The following is a 13,899-nucleotide window of genomic DNA, read 5'->3' on the forward strand; positions in this document are numbered from 1 at the left end:
GTCAATCAATTTGTTGACTGGTCATGACAAACTCTTGTTCGATCTTCCCTGCCAAAGGGTTCTCTTTTGATGTTGACTTTTCTTCGAAGATACATGCTTACTGACTCTCGAATGCTCCCTTTTTCAACATAAATTATTTTCGACTAACGCTAGTTAAACTTCTACTTAATTAATAATTGCTAGTTAAATAAATGTTGTACCTAGTACTATAATAAACTAATCACATTATTAATGTTGTACTTAGTACTATAATAAACTAATCAATCTCACTACAAGATTAATATTTAATTTTGGGAGTATTTTAGTGGAGGTTGCTGAAAACCTCTACAATACATTTTATTCATGGCAATTTAGAAAACCTCCACTAATAATTAATTCATTAAAATGCAAAATTATTCCTCAAAACCTAATTTTTCCTTTTCGCAGAGATGAGAAGCTGGTTAGCGGAGAAGAGAACGGCGATGAAACCCTAAATTCTCTACCATCATTTTCGCCGCCGTTTTCGCTGCCGTTTTCGCCGCCGGCACCATTACCACTGTCGTATCCATCGCAGTAGAGAGCTTCTGAATCGAGCCACCTATCTCATCAACGCGTTATCAGATCTCTCTTTATACTAACATTGCTATCACTGTTGCCACCGCAGTTTCTGCCGCTGCTGCCGCCACAGTTTCTGCCGTTGATGCCACCGTAGTTGTCGTGGTACAACGCATTTTCAATTCTGTTCACTCTCGAGCTTCTTCTTCAACGCCGCTTTCTCTCACTCTAATTTCTCCTTTGAACTACCGCTTGTACTTCCTTTTCTTCTTCTTACCTATTAATTTGCTGATATTTTTTTTCTTTGTTAACAATACATTGTGCCAACATAACTATGTTACAAGATAACAAGGAGAAAGTTAAAGTGAAAGAATCCATATCCTAAGATTTCTACTTTTGATGATGCCGGTAAAGCCAGTATTGAAAGCGGGGACTCAACTTCAAGCTTGTCGTCGTCGTCCTTTGAGAAATTTTTCATCAACGTTGAACAATCAGTCAATATCTCTCTCACGGTTATTACTTTATCTTCATTTATATCGTTATTGTGTTCATGTTGGCTTAAGTTTTCTTCTTCAACTGCTTAGTGTTAGTGTGGAAGTGCTCAATTAAGAGTATGCTCGATTTCAATTCAGTTGAAAATTTAATGTAGATGTCATTGATTGATAGTTTATAGCATCTGAAAGCTACGGATTTGCCAATGAGAATTAATACTATAGCTTTGAGAATGAGAAATCAATACTGTGTAGAATGTTTTTAGTAATATGATGCTTGGTCTGTCATTTCTCATATTGATGCTGTAATCTTGAATTGGTTGATCCCCTCTCAAGGAGACAGAGGTGGCTTTTTGCATAAGAAGCTTGTTTTGATGTGTATTTCTGTTTGTTTGTTTTTCGCCTTGATATTTTTCAGGATTCTGTGATAAAGATACTTGATACTTTGTACCATGATCGGGATTATGCAAGGTTTTTTGTTCTTGAAACAATTGCCAGGGTTCCTTATTTTGGTAAGTGCCATTCTTTAATAACTGTTGAGGGGCTTGAAGTTGTCATCTCTAACTCTAATTAGTGAACAGCAATCCTTGCTAGTTGCTGCTACACAAGGGACTCAACATAATTGGATCAGAACTAGCTTTTAAAGCCCAAATTTTACTTTATTTATAAAGCACCAACAAAAAGAGTCAAAGAGAGTTAGTTAGAGTTAGATATTTATTGAGAGATTTAGTTATGCTTGTGTATATACATAGTAAGAAGTAGCTCAGCTTGTATATAAGAGGATCCTGTATCTCTAATGCACATCAATAATACAAGTTTACTTCAGTTCATCATTCTGTCTTATTCATCATTCTCTTTCTCTGTTTCAATTTTGTAATCTTAGCTTGTTCTTCAACAAACCTGATTTGCTGTGATCTTAACAATACAACTCCATTTCATGCACTACATATTAACTTATAGGTGAGTTGATTCCACAAGTTTTACCCAAAAATTCACATAACATGAGTTGATTCCACAAGTTTTTACCCAAGTTGCATTTTAGGACCACTTGGATTTCAAAATGAGGAATATAATGGGAGCTTGCCTAATTTGGTCTATAGGCCATACTCATGGACAAAGGTGTGGATTATCTGCATTTATTTGCTGAATATATAGTTTGGCATTCATTTTGTTTATTTTATCAAATCTTTTTAGATTTTTCTTTCAGTAATTTTGTACATCTTCGTTGGTCATTCACTGCTAATTATTGCAATTTTGTTTTGTAGACAAGTAGCATTATGAACATGTTGATACATGCTTCACATATGCCAGATCAGAATCTGTCACAATGCAAAGCGACTCATTGTTAGTTAACCAAACTCATTAATTTCTTAGGAAGGTATATCTCTACAACTTTATGGTGTTTTTATTGAATACTCACAAATGGTTCTCTATGTCTACTAAAGTAAACTTTTATAATCTTGTTAAAAATCTTTGCAGTGGCTAATAGAGCAATATTAATAATAAATAATAATAATAATAACCTTGATATATTATGAACATAATGAAGTCAATGAGTGTGCAATATTATTATGTTCTTGTTGCTGTTGTGGTCATATCTGCAAACCAAAATTATTTTCACTTTATATCTATGTACTTCAAAAACCTTACTGTATATATGTATATATCCACATGGCTGTACTAATAATTATTAAAGGCAACATGACAGAAACTTTTTTAAACCAGATGAGCCGCTGTCTCTTCCCTGCAAAGCGTTTAAACACACACCATTATTATATGTATATCATGTTTAATTATTAAAGGGTCCTTAAAATTTACATACTAAATGTGAAGATTTATTAGTTTTAGAAAGTTACTCTCTACCATTAAAAGCACTCTGTCTTCTTCAATCCCTCAAACTTAGAATAAGTTCCATTCATATCTCACAACTACTTTTTTATTACTTAATTAATTAGTAGCTTTATTAGAGATAGCTTAGCTTAGCTAGCTATAGAGAGCTTCAAAGATAAGAATTGAGTGGCACTAAGCTAAATTAGTTTCATATCTTTAGTTTATATTAATAATACTAACAATGTTGCGGTGGGGTTTATATTTTTTTGTATTTTATAATATTTTTATTATTAATTTTGAAGTCAAAATTTGTGATACTAGTTTCCATCAAATTTATTCTATAACTATATTCTAGTTTTTATCAATTCAACAAAGTTATTCCTTCTACTAGTTTGTGCTTTGAGCTCCCGTATGAAGTGTTCAATTTACTACCTTTCATTTCCTCAAGACAATACTACTTCCATTTCTTTGATTATTTTCCTGTTCTATTTTAAATTCATATTAACTATTTCTTTTCTTGCTTGCCCCCATTACTCATTGTTTTTTTTCCCACTTTTAATAACTTTTAAAACTTCAAATGTGTCTTCTCTGGCATGGTTCATGTCATATCAAGAAACCAACTTTATCACTATTGGTCAAAGGCTTCTTGCCAATCCTCTCAGGTAACCATGCAAAACTTCACTATGAACATGTTTGCAAATAATAAATACTTTTTTTATTAACCATTTACTGATACAGAAAACAAATGTAAATTGAGTTTTCCAAGTTTATTTGCAAAGCCTAATGTAATGCTAAAGTAGCATTTTTCATATGCTTGACTTTTACCTATCTTATAAACAAGCAGTGGCATTTTTCATTCAAGCATATTATCGTCATTACCTATTCCTCTAGTGCTATCTTTTCAAACTCCAACATATGCTTACCTTTTTTATGTATGCTTTCCGTTCAGGATGCGGTTTCACTATGGCCATTCAGATATGTTTGATAGATCACTTTTTATGTAATTAGATGATATTGAAATATTGAAGTTATTTTATTTTATTTTTTAGAGAAAAATAGTAATAGTTATGTAGAACAATACCATATGTAATTATGTTTGAAATTATTGACATTGAGAGTTTTTTTATATATAGAGCTATATCTTATTTTGAGGAATTGTGTTATAAAAGATTTAGATTTTAAATTTTGATATTAAAAAATAAATTTTTAATTTGAGAATATGTAAATGAGATTAGATTAATAAATGATTTGAAATTAAAAATAAATAAATAATTACAGGATTTGTAGAGGTTTGAAAATTTTACAAAATAGATAATTTTTGTTAAATTAAAAAATTAATTTGTGGGAGTTTTAAACTGCCACAAAAGTGATCTAAAATTGCTACAAAAGTCCAATATAAAATCCCACTAAACAACACAAAACCCCCACTGAATAGATTGTGGAGGTTTTTAAAAACCCCCACAAAAGACCTCGTGGCACCTAAAATTTTGGGAGTTTTTGAAACCTCCACAAATCATTTAGTGGGGGTTATAAACCTCCACAAATAAAAAAAAAAACTGCCACAAATAAATAAAAATCTTGTAGTGTCTATTGCAGTATTTACCTCGCCAGAAATCTAATCAAATTGAATATCCCATTTTAAAGGATGAGTTCCTGAATATTAGAGATAAGATCATACTCTTTACATTTGTTTAGATAATTAAGATTGTTACGTAGGATAAAAATATCCAAACAATCAATTTTATAGATAATATTTTTTATTTCACTTTTTCAAGGTAAAACAAATTCTCTCTAAACCACAAATAATTCATATCTAAAGATATTTTAAAATAGGATAAAAATTAAACAACCTAAAACTTTAAGTATCATCAGAATTTTTAATAATACATTAAAAATTAATCATATCTAAATCAACTGCTAAATTAGCATCATAATTAATTTTGTAATAATTACCACACATAATCGAAGATCATTTGTTCAGTTGGACTGGACGCATAAATGACATATACCTATCTCGAAAGCAAAAAAATGGTAGTTTGTACATCTTTGCGTTCATACGGTACACTATGAGGGGAGGAGCGTTGAAGGCCATAACAGAGATGAATCGTATGAGACTGAGAGGTAAGGTCGTGTTTGTTGGAGAAGCAAAATACAGGAGACTGTCGGTTGCTAATGGCACAAAGAAGATACAGGCAGAAGGTATCACTCGGAAAGAAAGTGTCTGCCAGCCGCAAAGGGAACATGAGGATGCTCTGGTCGCCCCAACTAGTAGTTCTAAGGATGTGAGAAAAGATAAGAAGATCCTAGATCCAAATGGGGAAGGGTTAACAAAGAAACTTGAAGTGGCTGTGGTGAAAGAAAATTTGAACTGGTTGCAGAAAAGCCTAATCGGTGGAACAATAAAGACCATTGACTTTAGGTCTTTACAGGATATGGTTGCGAAGAACTTTTCGCAGGTCACTCAGGTACGAGAATTGGGATCTTATAAGGCTCTGCTGACGTTCGAAAGTGTTTTGAATGCTGAAGAGACATACACGTTTAAAATGAATAGCCTACTACAATTTTTTCATAGTGTATGGAGGTGGGACGAATCGGAGAAAAGTGAATCTCGAAGAGTGTGGCTAGAGTGTTTCGGGGTCGCATTACATATTTGGACAGTGGATACCTTCAAGAAGATCGGTGGCCAATGGGGAGAGGTGGTTGGGTGTGATACAGGGACGGAATCGTACGCCTCGTTTAATGTCGGCCGTGTACTTATTGATATCTATGTTATGGGTGTGATCAATGAATGGGTCCATATCAATGTCGGTACCAGTGGATTTGACGTCTTGGTAAAAGAGGTGGGACAAGAAGTCTACAGTTCGCAATGTACTATGAAAAAATGGGCGGATAAAGAGGTAGCTTGTGTTCTCCTAAATAAAGTAACAACTACACTCCCTGATGCTGATGCTACAACGTCGGCTGCTTCTACAAAATTGTTTGGCCACGAAGATTAGGCAGCAATAGTATGTACGGAAAGGCTAGGACAGGAGGTTGAAGATGAGGCTAGAATAGTAATTTCAGAGTCCATTTTAAACGAATGGAATTATGACCAATTAAATCTCAATCAAATAATTCCGGTAACGAATCAGCATATTTATGGTCATATTGATGGCGTGACAGAATTTGTGGGATTGGGACAGAATAATGAAACAGATTCAGAGCTCACAATTCCGTGGAGCTATCCAGGTCAACATAATGGGCTGCCAAGAGCTAAACCCATTACTACATGTGGGGGGCCTTCTGAATGGGACATCTATGCCAAGAAGCAAAAAAGGAATGTGTTGGGCCAAGGGGGCCCGAATTTATTAACACATGGAATGGCTGACACTTGCGCTTGCAGGCTTGGGCTGGACCTCGCTGCTACGGGTCGGGTTGGACTGGTGCAAGGGATGAGACTCGTGGCTGGCGATCCCTCTGCGTCATCAGGGAGACCTAGTGTGTTGGAGCTCTATGTAAGCACCCACGAGAAGAGAGAAGGTGGAGAGTGCCGAGCCCTTCACGCTACAAGTGATGAAGCTCAACGTCAAGGGTGCAGATCGAAGGAAGACGACTCGGAGCAGAGCAAGAATGCCATGCACGACGTTGAAGAAGGCAGCGCTGAATCCACCAGTGGCAAAAGCTTGCGATGGAGGCTGATCGAGGGTGCTGGAACCAGGGCGCTCGCTGGTTGTGCGATGAGCATGGGAGACACGGCTGGTGAGAGGAAGGCTGCAAGGGGAGCTAGTTCGGTGATGACAGGGGCTGGTAGGTTGGAAAACCGGGTTGAAAGGGTGGAGGGGGCTGTTACACTGTTGAAGGAGATTCAAGGGGCCAAGGACGTGGATGGACATAGTAATGATGCCTATCATCAAGCAATTGGTGGTGGTCATGTAGATTCAATGAAGGAAGGCCTGGGGATTGCCTCGGCTAATGCCAGAAATATTATGTGTATCCTCCAAGAACAGAATGAAGATATTGCTCGAAAAAGGAGATTGGCTAAACAGAAGGCTAAAGCAAGATGGATCAGACCTAAAAAACTCAAAAAGGTGTGTAATAATATTTTAAAATGATTATTAGTTCATGGAATATTAGGGGGTTATGGGGTGATAGGAAGTTGAGAACGGTGAAAGAACTTAAGAGGAAGCATATGTTGGATATGTTAGGTTTGGTTGAGACTAAAAGACAGTTAGTAACAAGGTTTGACGTTGTGAATATATGGGGGAACGGTTGTGTGGGGTGGGAGTATGTAGAGTCTGCTGGTGCATCTGTCGAGTTGTTACTAATGTGGGATGATGGCTTTTTTAAAATAAGAAATTGCTATAAAGGTGAGCGATGGCTATGTGTTGAAGGGGTACTGTCATAGAATACTATTAACTGCGCTTTTTTCTTGGTTTATGGTGCTCACACTAGAGATGAAAAACTTGTTGTGTGGGAAGAGCTGAGTTACATGGCTGGTTTATGCCCAGGCGCCTGTTGCTTTCTTGGAGACTTCAATGAGATTGGACAAGTGGAAGAAAGGCGAGGCTTAGAAACCTTACCTTTGTCGGCACAAGATTATAAGAATTGGGTACATGACATGGGTTTGGTGGACCTACCAATTTCTGACCGTAAGTTTACATGGTTCAGAAGACAGTCGTGCAGCCTTATTGGCAGAGCTTTGGTTAGCTTGGAATGGCTTGAGGCATTTCCGGAGACTTGCATGAGAGGTGGTCCATGGGGCTTGTTAGATCATTGCCCTATCATAGTGGAAGAGAACAAGGCTGAGAGACGGACCGAGGCCGTTCCAAAGTCTGGATTCATGGTTTACTCATGAAGGATTTTTAAGGATGGTCAAGGAGGAATGGAGAGGGCTGGGCGAGATACCATTTACCGATAAACTGAGGGCGTTGACGGTTCCTTTGGGAAGATGGCATAGAGACAACTTTGGTGATATGGACAATAAAATTTTGAAGTTGGAGGAAGAGATTCAGAAGATTGATGACATGGTCGGTAATGGGAGCTATGATAGGACAGTGGAAGCAAGACGGAAGGCGCTAGTGGCTTGTTGCGAGAAATGGTATGTGAGGAAAGAACTACATTGGAAGCAGATGTCAAGGTCGAGGCATGCGAAGGACATGGATAAAAATACGAGGTACTTCCACAACCTAGCTTCTGCCAGACGGAGAAATAATAGGATTGATACTTTAATCATTAATGGAAGATTGATAAGGAATCAAGCTAGGATTAAGCTTGCCGTCAGGGAGTTTTATAAAGACTTATATCATCAAGAGAGGTCTCCTGAGATGGGGTTCAGAGATGGTCTGGTAGAAAGGATTAGCGACGAGGATTTTATTGCTCTAGAGATGCTACCGTCACCTGAGGAGATTAAAGAGGCAGTGTGGGATTGTGAATCATCCAAGGCTCCAAGATGTGACGGTTACAACATGAACTTCATAAAGAAGTGCTGGGCTGATATAGGTTCGAATTTCACGGCAGCGGTACTTGGCTTTTTCCAATCTTCAAGGCTGTCGCATGATGCTAATGTCACGTGGGTGGCGTTGTCCCCCAAGTTTACTGGTGCTAAGGAAATCAAAGATCTGCGTCCGATTAGCATGGTGGGGTGTGTATACAAGGTAATTTTGAAGATGCTGGTTAGGAGAATGAGGGGTGTCATGCCAGGGTTAGTTGGTGAAACACAGAGTGCTTTTGCTAAGGGTCGGAAGATTCATGACGGGGCTCTAATCGCATGCGAAACGGTTCAGTGGATTGAAAGAGGAAGAAGAAAGCGGCAGTAATAAAGCTTGATTTCTAAAAAGCATATGACAGAGTCAAATGGAGCTTTGTAGACCTTGTCTTACAGAAGATGGGATTTGGTCAAAGATGGAGGGGTTGGGTTATGGAGTGTGTGAGCACGTCCTCTATGTCAGTACTGATAAATGGCTCACCGTCCAAGCCGTTCAAGATGGAAAGGGGCCTGCGACAAGGGGATCCTCTATCCCCTTTTCTATTCGTACTTGTTGTTGATGTCCTACATAGGATGATTGGAAAGGCTGTGAGAAACGGTCGTATATCGCCGTTGTTGGTTAGGAGAGATCATATTGAGCTGTCGCACCTACAGTTTGCAGATGATACTGTCTTATTCTGCCCTCCTGAGGAAGAGACAATTAAGAACTATAGGAGGTTGCTTCGATGCTTTCAGTTGATGTCAGGTCTAAGAATTAACTTTGATAAATCTAGCTTGATCCCTATTAACTGTGATTAGTAGTGGGTACAACGTATGTACAGTGTGTTGGGATGTAAGCAAGCCAATCTACCAGTTAAATATCTGGGTATCTCACTAGGAGCAAACCCAAGGATGGTTAAGACATGGAAGCCAGTAATAGACAAAGTGGAGGAGAAGCTTAGCCTCTGGAAGGCCAAGATCCTAAATAAGGCCGGTAAGTTGGTGCTTATCAAAGATGTATTAAATAGGCTACCGGTTTATTATCTGAGCTTGTATAAGATGCCAAAGGCTGTTGCAGAGAAACTAATTTCCTTGCAGTTATGTGTCTGTGGCATTTATGTATCTGGTGGTAATACTGGAAAACAAAGTGCTTAGGGCCACGGCCAAGACTCATAAAGTAGTTGTGTTCAAGAATCAACATACTGAATTAGGAAAATCAATAACACTATCTGAACTCTTATTTCCTATAGATGCCAATCATTCTGCACTTCAATGGATAAAGTGAGATGCCAAAACTATTCAAGATGCAAAAAGCTACAAGTCCCGCTCATCTGATTGGAGCTAAGTTTCATTGATAGTTTGGAATTTATTGTATATTCTCTTCTTTTTATCCTATTTGATTTTTAGTTGCTTGGGGACAAGCAACAATTTAAGTTTGGTGTTGTGATGAGCGGATAATTTATACGCTTTTTGGCATTGTTTTTACATAGTTTTCAGTATGATTTAGTTAGTTTTTAGTATATTTTTATTAGTTTTTAATTAAAAATTACATTTCTAGACTTTACTATGAGTTTGTGTGTTTTTTTGTGATTTCAAGTATTTTCTGGCTGAAATTGAGGGACCTGAGCAAAAATCAGATTCAGAGGTTGAAGAAGGACTACAGATACTGTTGGATTCTGACCTCCCTGCACTCAAAGTGGATTTTCTAGAGCTACAGAACTCCAAATGGCGCACTTCTAATTGCGTTGGAAAGTAGACATCCAGGACTTTCCAACAATATATAATAGTCCATACTTTGCCCGAGTTTAGATGACGCAAACTGGCATTGAACGCCAGTTCCATGTTGCAGTCTGGCGTTCAGCGCCAGAAACAAGTTGCAAAGTGGAGTTCAACGCCAGAAACACGTTACAAACTGGCGTTCAACTCCAAGAATGACCTCTCCACGTGTAAACTTCAAGCTCAGCCCAAGCACACACCATGTGGGCCCCGGAAGTGGATTTCTGCCTCATTTACTCATTTCTGTAAACCCTAGTAATTAGTTTAGTATAAATAGGACTTTTTACTATTGTATTTACATCTTTAGTTTCATCTTTAGATCACGTTTGAGGGCTGGCCATTCGGCCATGCCTGAACCTTCATCACTTTTGTATTTTCAACGGTAGAGTTTTTACACACCATAGATTAAGGTGTGGAGCTCTGCTGTTCCTCATGAATTATTACAAAGTACTACTGTTTTTCTATTCAATTCAACTTATTCCGCTTCTAAGATATTCATTCGCACTTCAACATGAATTTGATGATCATGACACTCATCATCATTCCCTATGAACGTGTACCTGACAACCACTTTCGTTCTACCTTCGATTGAATGAGTATCTCTTGGATTTCTTAATCAGAATCTTCGTGGTATAAGTTAGAACCCATGGATGGCCATTCTTGAGATCCGGAAAGTCTAAACCTTGTCTGTGGTATTCCGAGTAGGATCCGGGAAGGGATGGCTGTGACGAGCCTCAAACTCGCGAGTGCTGGGCGTAGTGACAGACGCAAAAGGAGGGTGAATCCTATTCCCGTATGATCGAGAACCTCCAGATGATTAGCCGTGCCGTGACAGAGCATTTGGACCTTTTTCACAGAGAGGACGGGATGTAGCCATTGACAACGGTGATGCCTTACAGAAAGCTTGCCATGAAAAGGAGTAGGAATGATTGGATGAAGACAGCAGGAAAGCAGAGGTTCAGAGGAACGAAAGCATCTCTATACGCTTATCTGAATTTCTCACCAATGATTTACATAAGTATTTCTATCTTTATTTTCTGTTTATTTATTATTATTATTCGAAAACTCCATAACCATTTGATATCTGCCTGACTGAGATTTACAAGATGACCATAGCTTGCTTCATACCAACAATCTCTGTGGGATCGACCCTTACTCACGTAAGGTTTTATTACTTGGACGACCCAGTGCACTTGCTGGTTAGTTGTACGAAGTTGTGAAACAAAATTAAGAATATGAACGTGCGTATGAAGTTTTTAGCGCCGTTACCAAGGAAGTAAAGATCAAGATTTCGCACACCAGAAGGATATTTGTCAGCTACAGTTTAAGAATCAAGAAGTCAGGCAAAAGATGATTACTGGGTTGTCCATGGAGGTGGGTGATGGGAGACGAACTCGATTTTGGGAGGATGTCTGGATTCATGGAGGTTCTTTGAAAGACCGCTTTCCAAAGCTCTTCTCAGTTTCAAACCAAACAGGGTCAATGATAGGGGATTGTGGGTTTTGGGATGGGTTCGCTTGGATATGGAATTTTCAGTGGAGGAGAGAATTATTCCAATGGGAGTTGGATTTAGTGAACTAGCTTCACAACACTCTGAGGCTGGTTAAACTTGATCTTGGGAGAGAGGATACAGTTGTATGGAAGTATGATAAACAAGGAATTTTCTCTACTAACTCATTTGTGCAGGTGTTGCAGGTGGAAATGGTCCCGGAGGATATATCAAGCTACAGTTTCACAAGGACTATTTGGAAAGGCCTGGTCCCTCCCAGAGTAGAGTTGTTTATCTGGTTTGCCCTGATTGGCAGAGTCAATACGAAGGAGAGACTGAGTCAGCTTGGGGTCATTCACCAAGAAGATAATTTTAATGTGTTATGTAACAATGGTGTTGAATATGGCCACCATATATTTCTTGGTTGTAGCTTTTCTTGGCAGGTTTGGTATGCTTAGTTGTCATATGTTAGAATGCAATGGGTTTGTCCAGGTACAGTGAAGGAATACTTCCAAAGTTGGACTGGGAACTCAAAAACAAAGCAAGAGTGTAAGAGGTGGATGGTGTGCTTCTGTGCGATCATTTGGAACATATGGTTGGAACGGAACCGAAGGATTTTTCAGAACAAAGAAAAAGGGGTTGATGAGATTATCAACTTGTCTTTTCTGAACTACAAAGAGTGGTTAGGTGCAGACCCCTTTTGTTGTTGATGGCAATGTCGGAGATGACAAAGGGATATCTACATTTTCTATTTGTTCTATTTATTTTCTTAACTTGTTTCTATTTTGCTACTCTTCTTGCTCCACTCGTTGTGTTGAACTCTTCGTTCAAAAAAAAAAATCGAAGATCATTTGTAATGATTCTGGCATTGACAACAGTCTTATTATCATACCAAAAATTATCTGGATTAAAAATATTATTACAAGGGTATCTTCATATCCACTACAACCTAATTCCAAGAATTAATTCTCTGCCAAACAGCACCTTTCAAATTCAAGAGCCAAAACTACTGATTACAACATTAAAAATTGAAGAATCCAACAATTTACATAAAACTCTAGATTTCTCACAATCTCTTACACAATTTTCCACTGTCTTCTTATCTAACCCACATCTCGGACAGTAGTCTGCAGCAGAGAGATGACGCCTAAAGTGAAAGTGTGAAACATTTCCGTTCCGTTGGAAGGATCGAATGTAAGTCAAGCCAATAGCCAAATGAAAATTTTAACTTTTTTCAAAAAAATTAATTTTTCACAACCATTTCCACCTATTCTGATCATTCTATCTAAATTTATGCCTAGCTAACCACATGTAATCCTTTCTAGCAATGTATAGTTTTGATACTATTGGCCGCCAGCACAAACCTGGGTCACTGTTGCCGAGATATTCAGGATTTATGCTTTGAATAACTTGTTTAATATCTTCATAAATTGGAGTTGCTAGTCTATCAAAATTTCACAAACTATTACTCCAAATATCATTAATAGAATAATTCAATTCAGAAATATCAAATATCAACTTATGGAATAAATTCACCCAACTTACTAATAAGAGTCCAAATATCATGCCAAAAGGATTGTTGAAGACTCCCAGTACACCACATGAAAGCTATCACATGGATTTGATAATTTCATCTTTATATGGTCCCATTGAATTGAAAAGGCAAATATAAAGTAAAATCTATGCAAGAATTTTTATACATCCTAAAATATTCCGAAATTGGAGAACAACTATGGCTATATATTGAAATTAATGCTCCCCTGAATTGCGGGGCCAGATAAATTTGTATTTGTCATAGCATTATAGATTTTAGAAAAATAAAAAAGGTTATGATTATGTCTGGTATGTTTGTCTTGAGTTGGTGACTATTTATAAATGAGCCTTCAAAGGGTTTTCCTTTCTGGTTGATTGGACAAAAATACTCTTTTCGTCGAAAGCCACAAAATTAAATTTCCCTTGGCTTGCATATCTTTGAGATATCTACCCCTCCCCAAATGCTTTGTGATACCATATAATGCAACTGCCATTTCTATATTCCCTTAATCACACCTTTAATCATGAAAGATATAAGAAAATACCAATTTTCTAATAAGTGAATGCTTTATTCTTTTCTTTTTCCTTTTGATTTTTGTGGTTGTATGGCCCATGGCTAATAGGATCACTCTTATTCGCTTCAAAAGTAAGCAAAATAAAAATTAATGCAATAATTTCACTCATTCCTTCAAGTGAATCGATGATGTGGTAAGAATTTTAGATTTTATTTGGATAGTTTCCATCTACTTAATCATTGTAAAGAATGGTTGTAAGGACATGTGATTGAACGTAAAAAGTAAAAA

At 37.5% G+C, this 13,899-nt stretch overlaps 2 protein-coding genes and 2 long non-coding RNA genes across 5 annotated transcripts; 3 read left to right on the plus strand and 1 right to left on the minus strand.

Annotated features, from left to right (window-relative positions):
• Positions 807-4,000, plus strand: LOC110267847. 2 transcript variants are annotated; one of them, XR_002355788.1, is made up of 6 exons: positions 807-1,046; positions 1,444-1,537; positions 1,909-1,985; positions 2,068-2,144; positions 2,291-3,517; positions 3,805-4,000. It is a non-coding gene; the product is annotated as an uncharacterized LOC110267847 (long non-coding RNA). The 2 variants fall into 2 exon arrangements; XR_002355789.1 differs by lacking the exon at positions 1,909-1,985 and having other exon boundaries at positions 1,986-2,144.
• On the plus strand, positions 7,703-8,650 carry LOC107620695. Its single transcript, XM_016322824.1, has one exon. It carries the CDS (start codon positions 7,703-7,705, stop codon positions 8,648-8,650), a length of 948 nt encoding a protein of 315 aa, XP_016178310.1.
• On the plus strand, positions 8,719-11,933 carry LOC110268431. The gene is made up of 3 exons (XM_021114575.1): positions 8,719-9,059; positions 9,141-9,292; positions 11,761-11,933. The coding sequence occupies exons 1-3, from the start codon at positions 8,719-8,721 to the stop codon at positions 11,931-11,933; spliced, it is 666 nt and encodes a 221-aa protein (XP_020970234.1).
• LOC110267849 lies at positions 12,421-13,391 on the minus strand. Its single transcript, XR_002355790.1, has 2 exons — positions 13,109-13,391; positions 12,421-13,007 (listed from the first exon to the last, which is right to left on the minus strand). It is a non-coding gene; the product is annotated as an uncharacterized LOC110267849 (long non-coding RNA).

This window comes from Arachis ipaensis, chromosome B10 (assembly GCF_000816755.2).
Source record: "Arachis ipaensis cultivar K30076 chromosome B10, Araip1.1, whole genome shotgun sequence".
Classification (NCBI taxonomy): Eukaryota; Viridiplantae; Streptophyta; class Magnoliopsida; order Fabales; family Fabaceae; genus Arachis; species Arachis ipaensis.

Bases quoted from the DNA above. Each gene is read 5' to 3' on its own strand.
- LOC110268431 (XM_021114575.1), top strand. From the start codon at position 8,719: ATGGGATTTGGTCAAAGATGGAGGGGTTGGGTTATGGAGTGTGTGAGC. The intron at 9,060-9,140 runs GTCAGGTCTAAG...ACGTATGTACAG, and splicing joins CTTCGATGCTTTCAGTTGAT to TGTGTTGGGATGTAAGCAAG. The intron at 9,293-11,760 runs GTAAGTTGGTGC...TCATTTGTGCAG, and splicing joins CAAGATCCTAAATAAGGCCG to GTGTTGCAGGTGGAAATGGT.
- LOC107620695 (XM_016322824.1), top strand. From the start codon at position 7,703: ATGGTCAAGGAGGAATGGAGAGGGCTGGGCGAGATACCATTTACCGAT.